We start from the raw sequence: 21673 nt of genomic DNA, 5'->3' as shown, positions 1-21673 counted from the left end.
GTTCCAGAACATTTTATTCTGTTTGCATACAGTTCTCAAGTGTGTTAATAAAAAGAGACATTTTATGTGACAACTGTTTCAAGAGTCGAAAATAAGATTACTATTATTGCTATTGCCTTGGTAACTCAGTTTTCCTTTTCTTTGTCAAAAAAGAGGGAAGGTGCATTTATAAAAGGGAGAGCTTTTATTATCAGATGAGCGTTTTTTTTTAAGCTTTTTTTCAGGTGGGTTTTACATCAAAACAACACAATAAAGGTATTATGATTTTACCACTTTACCCGTGTAGGAAGACCTCAGGTGCTTCTCTGTGCATTATTTCAAGCACAAGCATGTATCCGAGTAGAACCACTGACTTTCCGTAAGCTAGCTGGATAGCTTCCAAACATGAAAGAATCCAAAATACCTTGGGGAGGGAGATTCGAACCCATAGATGAGCGTTTATTATATAATATACAGTACATAATATTTGAGCCGCGTCACAACAAAACCAACATAATGGGTTTGCGACCAGCATGGATCCAGACCAGCCTGCGCATCCGCGCAGTCTGATCAGGATCCATGCTGTTCGCTTACCAACTCTATAACAAGTAGAGAAACTGATAGCGAACAGTATGGATCCTGATCAGACTGCGCGGATGCGCAGGCTGGTCTGGATCCATGCTGGTCGCAAACGCACTATGTTGGTTTTGTCATGACGCAGCTCATTTTTTTATTATGTTATTACCTCTGTAATCTCTAAAGCAGTCCCACTAGCATCAAGATAATCACCATATGATTTACCATTGATAGACGCCTTCCTGAACTCCATTATGTTCTGAAAGAAAAAGTTCAGGATATAGAATATCCAGATATATCAACTGGAAAATCATTATTTTTCATGTGGCACTAATTTTTGCAGATAGGTCAATCCATTTTTTTAAAATCCAACTCAATTTTTTTTTGTCTCCTAAAGGTTTAAATCAATGCCGGCAGACATTGATGAAGGTGTAAATATAAAAATAAGCTCCACACATTCTTCTTTGATTACAATTAGGATTACAAAAACCTAATTGATCGGTAAATATTAATTTACATGAGGAAATATAGTGAAAAACAAATGCCACTCTCAACTTCTTTTCAAAAGTTTTCGTAATATCTTCATGTATTTTAAATATATTTTTGTCACATGACAATGTTATATAAAACTGTAACATCATTATTTGCGAAAAATGCAAATACGGGGGCTTAAAATCACTCTCGTTAGTGTCTGTTTCTTAAATTGCTTTACATTAAATATTCAAACTAAATGATAAAAAGGAAAAGTGGCAAGATACAGACCTGTGTGAGTGTCCCTGTTTTATCTGAGAAGATATATTCAATTTGACCAAGCTCTTCGTTTAATGCTGTTGTCCTTGCCTTGGCTGGGTCATCTTTTGCTTCGTAATACATCTTACTGTCCCAGTTAATCAATAGACTGTTTCCCATTCGAATAATCTCTACACTGAAAATTGTGGAAAAAACAGTGTTACTTAGCAGATTAATGAAGGTTTGCTTTAATTTGATGCTAGCTTGAATTCAGGTGCATTTTTACATTTATGTATATCAGTTAATTTGTAATAATAAAAAGATATTTGTTGTTTTTTTGGCCTTTTTGTAAACAGTAAAAGACAGATTAAAGCACTATGATATTAAAGCATATTTTTACATCTCTTTCTTTTGTTGATACTCTGGGAATGACTGAAACTTTCAAATTTATCATCCAGTTTGAACAGTGTTCAATTTATCAACCAGTTTGAACAGTGTTCAATTTATCAACCAGTTTGAACAGTCATCGAATTACTGTTTAGTTCAATTATTGAAAATTATTTTAATTGTCTCTGAACAGTAAGAAACAGTTTCTATGAAATTGTAACTCTCTTGTAATGGTTTTCATGTAGTTAATCTACTTTCAATTTACAATAATCTGTTAGTAGTTCAAAATTTGTTTTTATGCTAATTTTAATACTTTTGCTCATATCTCGGCAGTAAGTCAATCTAACCAGAATTCCTGGATATTTTATTACAAACCGGTAATTACGAATTTTTTCACAAGTGACCGACCATCTAACATGATTTCTGAGAGGGCTGTGAAGGACAAATGACCATTTGACTCAATGTCCGAGATCAATTGTAAGAAAGAAAGATTTCAATACTATGATTGAACAGCCATGGTCAGACTGCGTAAATGAGCAAGCTAGTCATACTTTACACTAGTTATTTAAGCGCTTTATCATGCTTAAAACGGTTAAACGAAACAACTTACCTAACATATAAAGAAATAGGCACTACTGTGTTCAGGACAATGATATAGGAGAAGAAAGTCAGTAGAGACAGAGTTGTTGCCCCTTCAGTCACTGAACCATCTTTTGTTCCTAATATAGTTCCAGGTATGTAGCTCTCCCAGGGGAGGTAAATCTGGAATTTATCTCCAGCTATTTGGCTCTCCCAGATACCACACGCAATTGTACAGATTAGGCACATACTTAACAGGAAAATAAAAATCTGAAAAAAAATGTAATATTGTTAAAAATTTAACATACCAATATTTTTTTATATAAATTTTCTTAATATACATGTAAAAGTATTTGTTTCTTTTAAAAGATGTTTATGTTTGTAGTGAATGAAATAAAAAGCATTAGTTTTTGAAACAGATTTGATTCATTGATAGTTTGAGGAAATGACCTTAATACCTAGAAACATCATCAGACTGAATGAAAGTTCATGGTTTCCTAGGTGCACTCATTTTTAGGAATCAAATCAATCTCAACCAAGCTAATTGCCAAGCCTAGAACTCCACTGAGGTTAAAAAAGCCAAGGATATACATGTAAATTTGAATAATTTTACATAGATCAGCTGGGACACTTAAAACAGAAAGTTATGCTAAAGATCATTAAAAAATATACTCTTAATAAAATAGCTGAGTGGAAAACATTGCAACACTTCTCCATTTTGGGTCTTCTTTTTACAACTAGAATAGTTATTCTGGAAAAACGGAGTGAGCCAGTTATTCTGGAAAAACGGAGTGAGCCAGTTATTCTGGAAAAACGGAGTGAGCCAGTTATTCTGGAAAAACGGAGTGAGCCAATCAGATTTTTGGCACAAGTTATTGATCTAGAAAAACATCAAATGGAACATTTCTCTAAAAAATTTATTTCCAGACCCGTCATGTCAAAAAACCTTAGGTGAGTTCCTTTTAGCTATGCTCACATACAGATGAAGGATAGCCCTTTAATTCTAATAAAAAAATGAGCATGAGTGTAAGGTTTATTCAATACTTACACCTATAATTAAATCATTCATAAGCCTATCAATGTTTGTTCGTTTAAACACAGTTTTTCCACAATTCATCATAAGCTTGGACTCATGACCCGAGAACACGACTAGCCCATAGCACCACTGAGTATTACGTAAAACACAACCTCTTAGAAGAATTTTATCGTTATCGAGAGAGTATGTTTGCCCTTGCCAATTTAGTTTTCCTTCAAATTTAGGTAGTCGGTTGTTTGGTGCTTCACATATTATCTCTCCTATAAGAAAAGAAAAAGACTGTGCTGTAATAATTTGAATGTTTACAATACCTTTTTACGACTTCTTAGAGGCTTTTGTTTAGTTAATATATAATTTTTTATTAACTTAAATAAGTTTTTCCAACACCTCTCAAAAAAACTTTTACTACAAAATTATATCTTTAATTATATTTTCCTATCACAAAGGTTTTTAATCTTGGTATCCTGTTATAGTTTCCTGTTTCTTATTGCCCATAAAGCTGAATCATCTTTTGTTTCATTTTTGTTTCCGCAATTTGTACAGTTGAAGTGATTTAGTAGTTTGTATGGAAGTCAAAATACCACTTTGCTTACATTTTCATACCTATATGAAACATAATTTCACATTTAGCACTCTGCTTTCACTGTTCCTGAGACATTTCTGAGGCATAATGGGCCTTTAACCAAAGTGTGTTGACAACAACTGTGTGAGTACAATTGCTCTACATATTCTTCCAATAGTCATACTAAAAACTGGCCAGTCTTAACAGTAAGTCAGACCAGACTCTATACTGTTGGTCTGACAAGTCATTGCGATATAATACCCCACCTCATCAAAAAATGTCTTACCATCAAACTCAGAAAATTTTACAATATCATTGTCTATTTCAGCAGTTTCTGGTAAAGCTTGACGCACCTTTAAATTTGTTTCCCTACAAATAAATGAATAAACGTAAACCACATATTTATATATATATAATAATCTCTAATAGCAAACACCAAAATTCTTATTTTCATGCTGAATAAAGTAAATTTCAAAACAAATTATATGCAACTCATACCCTTGTTTTCTGACAAGGTTCATAACTCTTAAAACTATATAACAAAAATTATCTCCACTTTTTTTTTTAAGCTTTATCTTCTTTGATACTAAAATAATTTAGCTTCAGAAGTAATATAGTTGTTCCTTGATTCTCAAGATTTTTCTTAAACTTCTTGCAAAAAAACCTTGCTTTAAAAATTAAATTATTACGCTGTTTCAAAATAAGCAACTGTTTCATCAAGCACTTACCCATCTAACTCAGCTGTTTCGATATAACATAAACTGTTTGGTTCACTGGTAGACAGTAGCAGTAAATCTGCCTGGAAGACAGAGAAATCAGCTAATTATAAACTGTAAAATAGTTATACTATACTTCCATGACCATTACTGACAACACAGGATGAAAAAAGCTATAGAATGATGTTACTAGGGCTGTTATTGAATATGGCAATATCATTATATCATCTTTATTCATGATCCGATACAATATCGATAAAAAAATTTCAAATATTGATACAAGCTAAAAAATTTTTATTTCTGTTAGTGAATATACCTCTCTATTTTGCCTAATAAAAAAAGTCACTTTTTTCTAGTTTTCTTGGCTACTTTGAACGGTCAAAGTTGATATATCGTCAATATTTGTCTCTCGATATATCAATACAAAGTTTTCCATCAATAACAACCCTAGCTGTTACATTGGCTATACAAATGCTAAAATCTAATGTTGTCCATTTTAATTATGTAAATTTACCACTATATTAAGACATTTACCATACAACTATTTAAAAAATTCTTATGGGCAAATATTGATAAATAATAACAAACACATATAACAACTTCAACACTTCTTATATGAGGTTCGAAATCCAAAACTGCATATAAGACCCGCGACTTTTAAAATATCCGTCTAGCAGGTGAGTACATGTGACAAACTTACACTTGAAAATAAAATATTCAGAATGATAAGGAAATTAAAACTAAAATAATTCCTTGTCACAGAGACCCTCTAAGACTTGGAAAAACTTAAGTGAACTCCCCCAAATAAATGAATTAACATACAGCAACAAATTGATTGTTTTCCATTTTAATGATGTCACCGACAACAACTTTCTGCCATACTTCTTCCATCATTTTTCCATCTCGTAAAACCGTTGCTTTCCTATTGTTAACCTGATCATCACTTCTATGTCGTCTCTAGAGAAACAGAAAAAACAAGGTCATTATAAAGGTCAACAAGCTAACAAGGTCATTATAAAAGTCAAGAAATAACAAGGTCATTATAAAGGTCAACAAGCAAGAGACAATAATAGTGAGCTTTATTGTTTTGTTAAATCAAGATTATTCATGTAGATCTATATTTCTGCTTTTAAGGTCAACTAGCTTATTATATAATAAACATTTGCTGTGAGCTTTAGTGTCTTGTAAATATATCTGGTTTAATATTCAAATCAATTCCAAATTCAAAGAGATTCTAACATTAAAATTCTAAAATAAGCAGCAAGCTGTAGCAGATCTTATCAGAATGCTCTTTACTGGTTTTATTGTAAGAAAACTGAAAAGTCCTATCGTAAGTGCTATTATAGATTACAAGTCCTAAATTGCAAGTTTTATTAGGACTTCTTATCAGAAAGTCCTTATTATAAGTGTTATCCAAAATAAGTGTTATCCACAACTAATCATAAGTGTTATTAGAACTTCTAATTAAATGTCCTATCATAATTGTGTTTAAAGGTTTTAAGCAATATTAGGACTTCATATTGTTGTTATTGCAAGTCCTATCATAACTGTTCTGTAAGACTTCTTAATAAAAGTCCCCAATCATAAGTATTATTTAGAGTCCACATTTTATTATTACAACAGTTAACATCTTAACTTCAATTTCAAATAGAACAACAAGACTTTTGACTGTTGAAGAGAAGTTTATAACGCTTTGGTTAGGGTTCAAACTCATAACTGCCCTTTAGCAAATCTAAAAAATTAACCAATGATGTTGGCCATAAATAACTAATAAAACACAACAAAAGTTTTTCAACAAAAAGAATCATAATACAGTTAATCAGAAAGAAGACATTCTACATCTAACTAGTCTCTACACATAGTCATGCAATACAGAATGTATTAAAATTGAATTAAAATTGGCAGAAATTAAAAAAAATTTAGTCTTAGTACATATTACACTAATTCTTATTATGTAAAAAAGTTATAAAAAGTTAGTCTTTTACAAAATCTATAGAGTTATAGATAAATCCTCTCTTACAATATGTAGAGTTATCTATAAATCCTCTTTTACAATATGTAGAGTTATCTATAAATCCTCTTTTACAATATGTAGAGTTATCTATAAATCCTCTTTTACAATATGTAGAGTTATCTATAAATCCTCTTTTACAATATGTAGAGTTATCTATAAATCCTCTTTTACAATATGTAGAGTTATCTATAAATCCTCTTTTACAATATGTAGAGTTATCTATAAATCCTCTTTTACAATATGTAGAGTTATCTATAAATCCTCTTTTACAATATGTAGAGTTATCTATAAATCCTCTCTTACAATATGTAGAGTTATCTATAAATCCTCTTTTACAATATGTAGAGTTATCTATAAATCCTCTTTTACAATATCTAGAGTTATCTATAAATCCTCTTTTACAATATGTAGAGTTATCTATAAATCCTCTTTTACAATATGTAGAGTTATCTATAAATCCTCTTTTACAATATGTAGAGTTATCTATAAATCCTCTTTTACAATATCTAGAGTTATCTATAAATCCTCTTTTACAATATCTAGAGTTATCTATAAATCCTCTTTTACAATATCTAGAGTTATCTATAAATCCTCTTTTACAATATCTAGAGTAATAGATTAATCAATATTTTTATTTTTATGATTTTCCTGAATGTTGTTTTTAAAATATAAATGATTTTTTCTATATACAACAATTAGGTAACATAACTTTATTGACTGTAAATGTTTGAACAATCACTAATCAATACTTTGCTAGTTACTACTAAATAATATTTTGCTTGCAACTACCAAATTTCAATCAATATTTTTTCAAGTAATTACTAATCAAAACTTTGCTAGTAACTGATAATTGATATTTCTGGAAAGTAATTAACTCAGGTAACTTCATTTCTGGAAAGTATTATGCTAATTTCTAGAAAGTAGCAAGTTACTGCTAACTTCTGGTGCGTTACTGCCAATTTCTAGAGGGGAAAAAAAATCAAAAGAACTTTTGTACAGAACTGTATACAATATAATTATAACATTTAACGTTATTAAATAATAACACAAGACCAAACTTATAATACTTTCAAAACCTCCAAACCAGCAATACATTGTACTCACTAATTATACATACATGCAGTTTATTCGTAGGTTTGTATTATAGAAAAACTTACATAATCGTCGAACCCATCTTTAAACGCGGAGAAACTGATCACCGCAACCAGGGGGATGAACGTTGTGAAAGGGGTCAGGGAGGATATAGCCGGAATAAGCTGCGAGATAAATTGCGAAATAAATTGAAAATACCGAAAGTCAGTTTCTGCGGAAAAATTTTATCCCCAACAACTAAGTTTATTAGTTCAAACTACGGCATTCAGACAGTGACTTAATAATAACGTCATTCCCCCATTACCCCCTACATTTAATTTTTTCGCAGATATACAAATTACTACATTACATATGACAGGATGCATATGAATAAATGCACATATAACATAATTATATGTTATTTTAACCACAGCACAAACAGTGTGTTAAATAGTGCAATAGACACAAAACATTCTATGACAGACCTATAGTCCATTTCAAAAACCAACTAGTTTCCAATAACGTAAAATACATAATTATTCCTTACAGATAATCATCATTAAATGGAGGTGGTGGCAGGAAATTTTGGATTATGACGCCTGAATTTGAATGTCTGAGAATATTGTAATAAACCCGACCCCGCCCTAAACGTCCTTGACGGTTTTCACAATGTCTATTTTTGGTGCATTGTGACATCATCATATGCTAAAATACCAAAATAAGGGTTTATAATCCTATATATATATTATATCTGTATAGCATGCTTGTCTTGCATTTTCATTGGAAACAGTATTTATTTTGAAACAGACTATAGTATATCATTAAAACTAAATGACATTGTGATAAAAATAGAATTGTGTCGATTACATCGCTGGATACAACAAAGCAAGTCTACAACTAGCTGAAAAACTAAGAAAAGCTAGAAACGATTAGAAAGTAAGTAAAATGAGATTTGAGTCTACCTAAATAGTACCATTTCACATGATTGGCTTCATATTGACAGAATCATAAATTGTAAATTTGAAAATCGAGAAAAAAGATGGTCATGAAAAGGTACCATTTTGTGGGACACAAAGTAATCATACAAAAGAATGGTTACTAAGCAAAAATGGAAATGGTTACTAAGTAAACATAATTTTTTAGGGAGATTAATCAAAATCAAAATGTTAGCAAAGATACTTTTTTTCTCAAACCAAAACAAATTACAACTGAAATGCCTAATATGACAGATTTTTTGAGATAACAAAAATAAACTAGAAATTGTGATCTTTACATCCCATTCCCCCATCCCCCACCCCTAAAAAAGTATTTTTTGATTTCATGATCTAGATTTTTATCAAACTGTAGTTACATAGTGCTCTTTTTATGCACTGATACAATTTAAACTGTTTTATATTGATCCAATTTAGTTTCATCGTTCTAAAGGAAGGGTCCAAAGAAATGAATATAACACAATGATGAAAAAAAGAATGTAAAAGAAGTGTTAAAACACTACAAACTCAGTGATCTGAAAAGAAAAATAAATTACCAAGTTGCAAGACAATATCTTATTTCTGAAGTTTTATGTTAGATTCTACAGGTTAATAATTTTTGCATGCTGGAAGCAAACAAATTTTTCTCATGCAACCAGTGCATTCCAATCTGAGCCGGTCTGCACTGGTTGCTATTAAATTTTAGTCAGACGATATTTTGAAATTTTGCCTAAAACTGATGAATGGTTAGGTCCATACTGAAAGATGGATAAGTCCATTTAAGACACTGTATCATGAGAAAAACCAGTGAAACTTGAGCCTCGAAGGCTATTTCTAGAAACGAGGATTTTGTCTTGCATTTTGAATGAAACAAAAGACATGTCTACAAGCCTTATCTAAAATCTGCGCAGGCCGACAAGGAAGATCGGACAACCGAATGTGTTTGCCTCATTAAATAAAGTTGTTAGTTACTTACTAAATTTCCATGGTTAAAAACTTATTTTATACCAATGTCTACGCTGTCACCTGAGTGAGTAAAATAGCTCTACATATTCTTTTAAAAAGAAAAGCTCAAAAATATTCCTTGACTTACAAACATATGTCTTTTGTTTCATACTGTATAAAGAAAAAGGACTATCAAGCAAGAAATCTAACTTCATGTTCATGTTCAAAAGTTCATAGCAAATATGAGAATTTTGACTATAATCACTGACGTAATGAAGTAAGATTTTTTTTTAGCAAAAGATATTTGCAAGAAAACTAAAAATAACAGAACAGATATTATATTTGTATTAAATATGTGGCAGGTTGGTTATAGCCAAGTTGTTAATATGGGGGGGGGGGTGAAAAGTTGTGGACGCCACTCCTGTGCCTGCACTTACGTAGTCGTCAAGGCCATCTTTGACTAATGTAACACCAAGCACCAAGACCAATGGTACGAGGGTAGTATAAAACGGCAACGAAGATATCGCAGGAATGAGCTGTTGAGAAAAATATATCAGTTTAATATTACACTTATAAAGCTAAAATACCATGGTGTTATTGCTGTTTCAAAAAACTCTTTTGTGTCTTTACCTTCTAAAACAGAAAGTCACCAGTATAGAGCCAGGCCAGCATACACTTCCGTGCAGTCTGACCAGGCTCTATACTTGCCGGCAGGTCAAATTTTTTATATTCTAATACTGAAATCTCTAAAACTTTGAATGGACTGTTCCAAATTCAAAGCATGGCAAAATCCATTACACAAATTCAGCAGGTAGTAGAGATAAATGTACCTAGTAGTCAATACAGTTTTCATAAGTTGTAGATTTTTCCTCATATCTGCTGGTTTTGTATGTGGGTGTAGTGAGATTATAAACTTTGCACATATCTTATTGATATTTTCTATTCAATAGGTTAGAATATTATGTATATCTATGGACTTTTTCTTTCATGTTAATAACTCTATTTTAAGCATGAGCAAATTATCCTGTTTGAGGAGAAATATATATGTCTAGATTTTTTTTTTTTTTGAGAAATTTTAATATATCATTACTTTTATTGTTTCATGACACCAAATTAATGCAATAAATAGGGACTTCCATTTAATAGTTTGAGTCTTTATTTCTGAGACATAAAATGCGGTAAAGTAATTTTATTTACTAGCTGTTACAGTAAACGATGAATTTCTTAAAGAGTTTTAATTCTTAATTTCTCTTGACATTTAAGGCTTTTGTCAAAAAGCTTTTGTCATGTCTGAAATACAATACACATGTGTAAGATAAATGGTTTCATTTGACATTAGTAAAAACCCAAGATGACAAGTGTTTTTTGTTCATTATCAACTCATTTTAAGTGGCGCATGGCTGAGTGGTTAATGCGTCAAACTAGTAACCTAATGAGCGCTAGCTGAATGGGTTCAAAACCTGTCAGGGGCAAGTCATTGTTTCCTTGAGCAAAAAACTTTGCACTCATTGCTCAGTACTGGTTTATCTCAGGAATGGATTCGAAAGTGTGTCTATAAGCTTTTAGCTTCCTACAAAATAGAACTAAAATTCTGTATAAACTCTATGTCTGTGACCAAAACCTGCTTGGTCATGTGCAATGGCTTATATTATTAAATCATAACCTTAAGAATCTAGAGGTGATAACCCTTCATCACCAGTATAGAACCAGACCAGCCTGTACAGCTGTGCAGTCTGAAAAGGCTCTACACTGTTGGTTAACTAAATTTTCATCTTGATACCCACAAAATTAATAATTGACTATTCCAAAAACGGAAGCTGGACATGTCTATTTAAGAAAGTCAGCGGGTAAAGCAGGGTCGTCATGAGGAGGCTGTAGATTCTAATAACTGTCTCAAATGCATTTCTGAGCCACCTCAAAACTTAGAGAGCACTCTTTGTTGTGTGTGATGTAATCAAAAATGACTGTCTTAAAGTTCAAAACAATAATCTCAGAAAAAAATTTAATGAAAATGCTGGCCCGAGGTTATGAAGAAATTCTCCAAGTTCAAACTCAAATCTTAGGTAATTGATTGGTCAGAAACTGTCACAGAATTTACAGTGTCCAATGAAAATCCGGAGATTTGAGACAAAACTAAGAAAAAAGTTTTATAACCTCGAGGCCAGGTTACGGTCAAATTACAACAATATTCAATGAATAATTATAAAAGTATAGAACTATCAAATTACCTGTAGAATAAGTAGACCAAGAAAGTATGCATTGGCTATCCTCTGTAACTGCTCTATCAAGTTCTTTGGAACGAATGAAATAATTGTATATTTGGATGTACAGATGTAGTTATTCTGTAATAGAAAATACAACAAGGCTTGACAATGTTAAATGTCAATAATTATAAATATAGAAGTATAACATATAATAATTTATTTTTTTTACTTGCAGAAATAAGATGTAATTGTTATATTTTTTTAGTCAAGGGACAGAATTTGCATAAAGAATCTTTAACAAAACTCAGTATTCCTTGAAAGATTATTATTGTCGCAGATGACAAACTGATGTAAACATTTATCTAAATTGGCTGATCAAAACAATTATCTCAAGTGGCTGGCAAAACAACTATCTCACATGGCAGTTCAAAAGATTTATCTAAATTGGCTGACCAAACCATTTATCTAAATTGGATGGCCAAACTATTTATCTAAATTGGATGGCAAAAATATTTATTTAAAATGGATGACCAAAACATTTATCTCAAGTTGCAGGTCAAAATATTTATCTCAAGTGGCTGACAAAACATTTATCTCAAGTGACTGACAAAACATTTATCTCAAGTGGCTGACCCAGGTGGCTGACAAAACATTTATCCCAAATGACTGACAAAACATTTATCTCAAGTGGCAGACTGAAGCATTTATCTTGAGTGGCAGACCAAACCATTTATCTCAAGTGGCAGACCAAAACATTTATCTCAAGTGGCAGACCAAAGCATTTATCTCAAGTGGCAGATCAAATCATTTATCTTGAGTGGCAGAACAAAACATTTATCTCAAGTGGCAGACCAAAGCATCATCTTCAGTACCAATACAAAGCATTTACTGCAAGTGGCAATGCAGTTGGCAACTCAAAACATTTATTGCAAATGATGCACTAAAACATTTATCTCAAGTGGCTGACCAAACATTTATCTCAAGTGACCTCAAAAGAATATAATAATGAATAAAAACAAAAATAATCTACATGTAAGTAGTATATAATTTATCTTTGAAATTATTTTTTTTTTTAAATGCTGTATTTACCGCATATTCAAACTGCTCATTGTAGACTGGGTCATTTGCTTTAATTCTCCTCTCAATCTCTGAAAATATATAATCATTATAATATTTAGCATAAATCATAATTATATTATCTTATAATATAAACGTCTACAAAAAGTCATAATATAAACGTCTACAAAATGTCATAATAGGAACTATACTGCTGCTATTAAATAACACAAGTGGTTGAAAATATATTTTGTCAAATGAGATTGTTCCATTTTTTCAAATTCTGCGGTACATTTAATCAGCAACAACTTGTTATTACCAGAATTTACTACTGGCTAAAATCAGGGTAACATCTGTATAAAATTCATGTCTTTTTTTATTTGTACGGGTATTTAACGGGCACCTGAGTAAAACCACTGACGTTCTGTAAGCTAGCTCAAGCTGGATATCATCCTCACAAGAAAAATCCAATGTTCCTGTCAGGATTCGAACCCAAATATTGTGAGAGACAAGTGGTTTGAAGTCAACCACCTTAACCACTCATCCAAGGACACCCCTGTGTTAAAATAAAGTTGGTTTGTATCAGTAAAGTCAGCACAGGTACAGTAATTCAAAAAGTTGAAGGGACTTACATAAAAACTACACAACATTGGGATTCGACTTGCGTACTGGTCTCAATTTTGAGCCATCTTTCAAAAAGAGGGTGATAACTAAATTAACCAGCTAATAGTAAACAATTATCCCATGTGATTATCATGTGTCATCGGGTCTCGGAATATCCAAAATAGAAACTAATTCTTTGTGTTTATATTCACAGAAAAATAAATCATTTTACTTCAACACATCAAGAAAATCAACTTATCAGAGTTCTACTGTATTACATAAGAAACACTTATAGTAATGTCAAATAGTATAATTCAAAAACATGTTATAATTTGTCAGAACTAAATCTTTACCTAAAGCTGCAACTTTTTCATTGCAGATCCCCATCCTTTATAATCCTTACTCAATCTCTTATTCCATAATAATCACTTTAACGTCAGTAAACATGAATATAAATAACTAATCCATCCAATTTCATTTTCATGATTTTATAAAGCTTGGTGATCTTTCTGTCAACATTTATAACAATTGGGGTGTCATAAAGTGATTGTTAAATTACCTTGATTTCAGTCCAGTTATTACTTTAATATAATGAACGATGCATTATCATGTAATAAAACATTCCGGAATTTTGACATTTCGTAATGAAAATGGTGATAAAAATCCTGTAAGCCTCAGTATAGTATTATCTTATAGGTTTATTCTGTATTTTCCTCATCCTAAAATCAATATATACTCTACAATACATAATATCATTGTATCTAACAAATAAAAATATTAACAGACTATGATTGTACTATGTGACTGCAGTTTGATTTCTAAATTTTAACACAGTAACAATGCTAAAATGCATTGATTTTTTTACTTTATCTGAGAAAGTCATAATGCTAAAATGCTTGGATTTTTAGCTGTGACCTCAGTAAAATTGCATGCCAAATAAAATGCTTTAACTTAGTTTATACAAAGTTATTTTAGTTTGATTGTGTTGGAAGCTATAAGCTTATTGAAACACTCTTGAATCTGTTCCTGGAACCAACCAGTACTAAGCAATGATTGTAAAGTTTCTTGCTCAAGCAAACAGCGGCTTGCCCTTGACAGGGTTTGAACCCTCGTGGTCAGCAACCCTTACATTCCAAGTCTGACGCGTTAACCACTCGGCCACGACGCCACACGCTTTAACTTTTTGCACTGACTTCAGTTAAAATGCTTTCAATTGATTTCTATCTCAGAAACTGACCTCAGTAAAATGCTTTAGCCTATTAAGCTTTGACCTCAGTAAACTTGTGAGCTAACATGCATATGTGAGCCAAAGTACATAAACTAAATTTCTACTTTGATCTCAGCAAACAGCATTAACTTATATAATTATAATAAAATAACAAAATATTATCCAAACTCTGTGGAGGTGCACTATTTCTCATATACAATTTGCACTATTTGAAAAATAGATCCAGGTTTTCCTATGGTTTAATGGTTTAAAAGACAACAGTCTGAAGGTCTTAAGCACTGTACTCAAGATATTTTATGCTTTTCGGTCATCATCATCTATTGGCAAATATTGCTACACTATTACATATTATATAAGTTGGACTACAATTTACTTTACCGACAACAGGCATTTGTGAGTGAATAAATAATTTCATGGAGGGGCAACTCAGCTTTTCCCCTAATAAGTATTAAGGCAGTAAAGTCACCCTTCCGACCTTAGACTTGTTTATGTGACGAATGAAATCCCGCAAAAAGAAAGTTACATACATTTATTTATTCACTTTAAGCAATTCAAAACACAGAGAAGAACAATAAAACACTGTCATCCATTAATTATATTTCCAATATTTACATCATGCATGTCGAAATACCTAAAAGTACACTCGCCATTTAGAATAACACACATTTAAAGCAGTCCCTACATATTATAGTCCATAACAAAACAACATCTAATGTAATGAAACACTAAATTTCTTTATGAAAAAAAAAAATCCCAATCTTGTCCAATCACTTGTAATTTCTTCACGTCCCTTTCTTAAAACCTATTCTAACCTGACACAAATCTGATTAAATTCACTAACCATGCATCAGTTTTGATTGATTCAGTCTTTCCCGTATATGGTGTTACTATTACAGAGAAAAACAATCAATTCGCTTTGTGTGCACTATAACTACCTATGCTTTAACCTTATATCTTTATTGACTATCCTTTAAGTTGACATTTAAGTCCATGCAGCAGCATTCATGTTCATGATGAAATATTTAAGTTTAAAGATCCAATAGCTTGATAAATTCTAATTATATATATTATAATATGAAAAGCTGTGACATGAAAAATTGATTGACTTCTTGTTGAGCCAAGTCTGTAAAAAGCCTATTTCAGAGACTATTATATATTTAATTTGATACCAACAATTTTCATGACTGTTAACTCCATGTTCCACTGTATGTAAAAACATGAATATTTAACACCAGCACAAATATAATTTTTCTCCACAAGAAACTGTCTACTTCTTCACATGTTTAATCATTTGATGTAGCTTATCATAGTTTGTTGCAAAATGTTTGACTTACTGGGGTTTTTTTACTCGATTTTAGCATAATTTTGGTCATATTTCGTAAGCCGATTCACTAAAATAAATCAGCTGTACTGGATAACTAACCAGTAATTTCCAATTTCTCCTAAAGCTTCCTACCTTAACTAATCTGAATCAGCTGCGAGTGACAAATAATCATTACACTTAATGTCTGAATACAATCTGTCACAGAAAAATTATGCCTCAACCAAGGATCGAACCTGAGCAGCCCCTGGATTTCTAATCTGATGCTCTCCCTTATTGAGCTTTAAAGCTGACATAATAGTCCAACTATAAATGAGCTGTGTCATGACAAAACCAACGTAATACATTAGCGACCAGCATGGATCCAGACCAGCCTGCGCATCCGCGCAGTCTGATCAGGATCCATGCTGTTTCCTATCAGTTTCTCGTCTTGTTATATGGTTCGTAAGCGAACAGCATGGATTCTGATCAGACTGCGCGGAAGTGAAGACTGGTCTGGATCCATGCTGGTCGCAAACACACTATGTTGGTTTTGTCGTGACGCGGCTCATTAATTTTACCATGAGTTGAGAAATTGATAGTGCTATTTTATGTATGGGCAATATTATCACCCTTGAAATTCTGACCAACACCAAAAACATCTCAGAATCTTAGCTATGCTGGCTGTCAAAATATTTTGACAACTCATTAATGCTGTATGATTCTTATTTTTTTAACAAAACATCTCAAAACTTGATTAAGAATAATTAAATAGTATGTTTTAAAGTTAATTCACAAATATGAATATGCCTTTACTTTTTACCTCTAACTGAGATTTAGCCCTTATGCTTGAATAAAATTGTAACATATGATAAACAAGATTACTGTTCAATGTAAATCAATGGCATTAAATTAAACCAAATAATTTTTGGTCTTTAAGACTTTAATTAAATTTAAAATTCACATTGATTTTTAACAGTATTTCTGAAGTTAATTAAACTAATACAACATAAATCACTTCAATCATAAGTAAATTAATGAACAATGCCAAGAAATGGTACCAATATCAAATATTTCCAAAAAATATATGAATTATTTTTATAAATTCCAATAGAGACGGTGTTACATCAATGCCACATCCTATACGAATACTCTCACACCTACATTATCAAAGTTAAGCACTAGGAAATGTCATGCTAATGTCTGGCATAATACAAACCTTTACAACAGATCACTTGCATTGACAAACATTGACAGGAAAGAGAACTTGTGGACAACTTGTGAAGAACAAATACAACCAATATAGACAACAAATGTTTATTTTACAATGATCAAAGTATTGATTTAATACAGGGACATTTTATTATAATTAGGTAAAATAGAGTTTGGAGTCAGGTAATGATGTCACCGCAGATTTTTATTTAACATACCATATTGTCTCCATTTAACGCCCCTAATGCCCTGCTTTATTTTTCAAAAGGGGGAGGGGACAATTAATGATGGCCGTTAATTGGAAACATTACAGTATTTTCTAGCTCAAGAGAAAGCACTAAAATTAGCCCATGCCTCCAGATTCATGCTAATTTTCATGAAAATTTTGAAAATTAATTTGAAGAAGTCAAAATAAGCAAAAATAGCCACCCAGCCAGTAGAAATGTGGTGACAAATACTGCAAAATTAGTCATTAATCACACATAACATGTTTATTACTTCTTGAATCTTGAATCTTTTTTGACTTCTCTTAACATCTTAGTACATGCACATTTTTCTCATGGTTGATTTACTTTAAATATTACAGCTCATCTGGAGCCATATAGCTTTAACAACTGAAACCTTTCCTTTAAAAAGAGACTGTGTAAGTTTCAATATTATTCAAAAATAACACTTAAAGTCAGGAACTCCAAAAATATTCTTTCTTTATTATAAGTTCCAATAGCTTACTTTTACTGATTACTAATTTCAATCAAACTTTCACCAATCAAGAATTCATCATAAAAGCCAGCTTCTGTTTCATATTATACAATATGCCCCAGTGTAAGGATACTGACTTTTACAGTGATATTTGATCAACGTTGTCATTATTGTGGCTGTTATTCTATATCATGATTAACATCCCTAGAGACATAAAAAAAACGTCCTTGTTTCTTGCCAACAAATATAATAATGAAAATTCCATCTGACAATTCATCAAGTGAAACTGGTGTAATGAAATAACAAAATAATAAAAGCTTTCTACACGGACTGTAGACATGTTAAAGATGACCAAGCGATTGTGCATGCTCTTGTAACATATTCCACTGTTAAACTGTGCAGTCATGAGGTGAAATTATTTGTTGAGTTGATCAAACAGACAAATAAGTTTTCTGAATATTGATGGTTTCATAGTTTATGTTACTTTTTTTTTTTTTTTTGGGGGGGGGGGGGGGGGGGGGGGGGGGGGGGGGGGGGGTTACGATGCACCAACACAGTATAGATCATATTGCCACTTTCCAGCTTTACTGATGGAGGAAGACTGTGCATTATTTCAGACAGGAACAGGCACATGAGTAAGAACCACCGACGTTCCGTACTTGTTAGCTGGATAGCTTCCCCACATGAAAGAATTCAAAATCCCTGTCGGGATTTGAACCCCTAGTGGTGAGGGGCAAGTTGTTTGAAGTCAACGTCCTTAAACCACTCCTCCACAGACACCCACCCTATATATTACTTAGATTGTATTAAATTGTATACTATAACCAATGATGCTTGCAATAATTATCAGTCCTTAGGTTTTTATCATTAACTATCAAACGATGACTGTATTTAATTAGTACACAGGTCATCACTTTAAACTCAAACTGTAGTAGATATAGTGATATCAGAAATGTAAATAATAAATTAACTAAATATCTATGCTAGATCAACGACAATTGACTACATCAAATACACATGTATGTAAACATGATAATTAGGAAATATCGAAACAAATCTTTAAGTCAAAACGGATAACAGGATACAAAACAAAATTTTCTAGAGCCAATTATTGTTTTAATGTACTCCGGTTTTTATCTATTTACATCCTCCCATATAAAAATTATATCCTGTTCAAAAGCACACATAACTTACCTAAAAAATTTTTTTTTCAAAGAGAATAGGTGCGTTATTTTATAATTCTACCTATGCCTGGAAGAGATTGATCAGAATCTACTCAATGACATCAACAAAAACTTATTTTATTAATCTTTTGCCTGCTTGCTAAAATGGTTCAATCTATGTCACTCTTTATCAGTGACAGTTCTGATCATGGTCTGCACTTTTTGGCAGTAAACTTTATATTTACAAATTTTCCTTAAAAATCATGACTGGTTTTGTCCAGTGTGGTAAGGGTGAAAAAAACTTAAAAAAAATTTTTTGCTTGTCTATCAGAAAAAAAGTCAGAAATAATAATATAAATACAAGAGCTGTCCATAAGACAGCGCGCTCAACTATTTTCGGTCCTTGACAGTAAGAAAAGGGGGTTAACTCAGTAAAATTCAAAGTTATGGGACCTGCATCTATCAATTGTTAGATAATCACAGAGAACCTGAGTGTTTGAAGTTCCTACCCATTCCCTTCAATAGATTTGGAAATACACACTTGCATGCAATAAACTTAACCAAAGTGTGATGGCGACGCCCATGCCAGGACCATTGATGCCGGCACGCCATACAATCAATAGCTGCACATATTCTTAAAATAGTTGAGACTAAACAGCTTGTGTAAGTGGAGTTTCGTGGTGCTCTCGTTCAAAACCCATAGAAATAATTTGCACGGGGAGCGAACTGAGTAGAAAGGCTAACGGCAGCTACCAACCTGGGGACTCGAATCCGGGACCTCCCAGCAATACCGTACCCAAGGCTTTTTACCAACTGAGCTATCCGGCTACTTACACACTATCTCCCCAAATAAGTGAACGATTCTGAACTGTGACATACTCCCCCGCTATATTGAAATTCATTTCTTAGGGTTACAGAGCAATGTGAATTAAACTCTAAGCTATATGTAGTTTCGGCCCCATGTTGGGTGCCAAATGCTACAGGGTAAGAAAAATGTGCAGCCTGACCGGGACTCGGAATACCGTACTATTAGCTCTACTGACTGAGCTATCTGGCCGCAAACACACTATCTCCCCTAATAAGTGAACAGCACACTGTGATCTATTGAGACTAAGCCTTTCAACTAGGAGATTTGTTCCGCATCAGACGGGCAATACTCTCCGGCAGCAGCAAATTCCTAAAGCACAGGTGGGAACAGTTCTGAACCGTGACAACTCTAAGAATCTTACAATGGCTGTCAGTACAGACTACATTGCATAATCTGGCTTGATAGTATTCACATTTAGACTCTCCTGAGCCCAATATTCCTCTCTATCATGACAGCCAGTATTTTAATTTTACCCATACTTCTTGCATATTTAACACAAAGATCTCTCAAATGAGAAGTTTCTGGCACTCAACAGCTAAATCAAAGATATTAGAATAGAATGGCAGTCAATGATAGACAAACTTGTTTTAATAAGACAGAATGGGCAACTGTTGACACTTGCTATTGTTAGACTTATATACTACTGGTGACATAGGTCTGATATAAATGCCTCTAGCCAAGCTGTGCAACAAGACAACACCAATACAGTATGTTTTTATATTCCCTCAACAAATGGAGTAAAAACAATTTTTAAATATCAATTGTAATTTAGTGACTTCATTACAAATAATTTCACATGGAAAAACTGAAATCGGCATAATTATAAACCTTTAACATTTATTATCCTGCATTTACTGGAAATTTAAGCTTTTGTAACATCCCTTCCAACATTACTCAGAATACCAAAGAATGGAAAAAAATCAACAAAAATTTAGATTCAATCTCAACATACCTGAAACATCCGTCTCTTTCAAATGCTTAAATTTTTTCTTTGGCATCCTTGTTTATCAGATAACAAACAGAAACAAAACTTCACCATTCGGATGATTAAATCATGGCGAATTTTGATAAAATGATTTTTTTTTCTTTTTTTCAGAAAATCCTTTTTCAAGATAAACACATACACTAATATCTGATTGTATAAAATCACCACTGTGCATCAGGAAGTTTACCAAGTTGACAATTGAAATGTTCAATTTAAGAGGTTAAGCTTTTACAATAAATTATTCTCCCTGGTTTTTGTATCATTATCAAGATAATTTTAAATTTTTACACACTGAATTCCTTTATTTAAAACACTGTTTTTTTTATCGTTATCTAGATAATTTAACCTTTAACTCGCTGAATTCCTTAAATTTAACAAGATATGTTTGTAAAACATGTATGCCCCCTATCAGCAGCCAATTAGTCATGTGATAAGGTTATTATGCATGACTTCTGACCCAGTGATCAAACAATTAATAAGGGTTATCAAGTATCTACTGGTCATGACCTTAACCTTTGACCCCTTGACCCAAAACTCAATAGGGGTCATCTGCTGGTCACGACCAATCATCATACAAAGTTTGAAGTTCCTAGGCCTAAGCGTTTTTAGTTAATTGATCAGAAACCGTTTTTACCTACAAAGTCAATGTGACCTTGACCTTTGACCACTTGACCCCAAAATCAATAGGTCATCTGCTGGTCATGACCAATCACTATACCAAGTTTGAAGTTCCTAGGCCTAAGGGTTCTTTAGTTATTGATCGGAAACCGTTTTAACATACATGGTCAAT

The 21673-nt window shown here is 32.3% G+C and overlaps 1 protein-coding gene across 1 annotated transcript in view; it reads right to left on the bottom strand.

The window, feature by feature from the left end:
* LOC132742170 (phospholipid-transporting ATPase ID-like) overlaps positions 1-21031 on the bottom strand; it is a 40895-nt gene extending 19864 nt beyond the window's left edge. The window contains exons 1-11 of the mRNA XM_060730495.1: positions 20851-21031; positions 12859-12917; positions 11794-11907; positions 10003-10101; positions 5387-5521; positions 4577-4647; positions 4135-4217; positions 3299-3546; positions 2282-2520; positions 1318-1480; positions 725-814 (exon numbers count right to left, since the gene is read on the bottom strand). Coding sequence (XP_060586478.1) covers positions 725-814; positions 1318-1480; positions 2282-2520; positions 3299-3546; positions 4135-4217; positions 4577-4647; positions 5387-5521; positions 10003-10101; positions 11794-11907; positions 12859-12917; positions 20851-20896 — 1347 coding nt within the window. The 5' untranslated portion in view covers positions 20897-21031. The remainder of the gene's footprint in view (positions 1-724; positions 815-1317; positions 1481-2281; positions 2521-3298; positions 3547-4134; positions 4218-4576; positions 4648-5386; positions 5522-10002; positions 10102-11793; positions 11908-12858; positions 12918-20850) is intronic.
* Positions 21032-21673: the final 642 nt, after the last annotated feature.

Source organism: Ruditapes philippinarum, unplaced genomic scaffold (genome assembly GCF_026571515.1).
Source record: "Ruditapes philippinarum isolate M1 unplaced genomic scaffold, ASM2657151v2 ctg209_1_1_1_1, whole genome shotgun sequence".
Classification (NCBI taxonomy): domain Eukaryota; kingdom Metazoa; phylum Mollusca; class Bivalvia; order Venerida; family Veneridae; genus Ruditapes; species Ruditapes philippinarum.
This window is presented reverse-complemented; position numbering and strand designations above follow the sequence as displayed.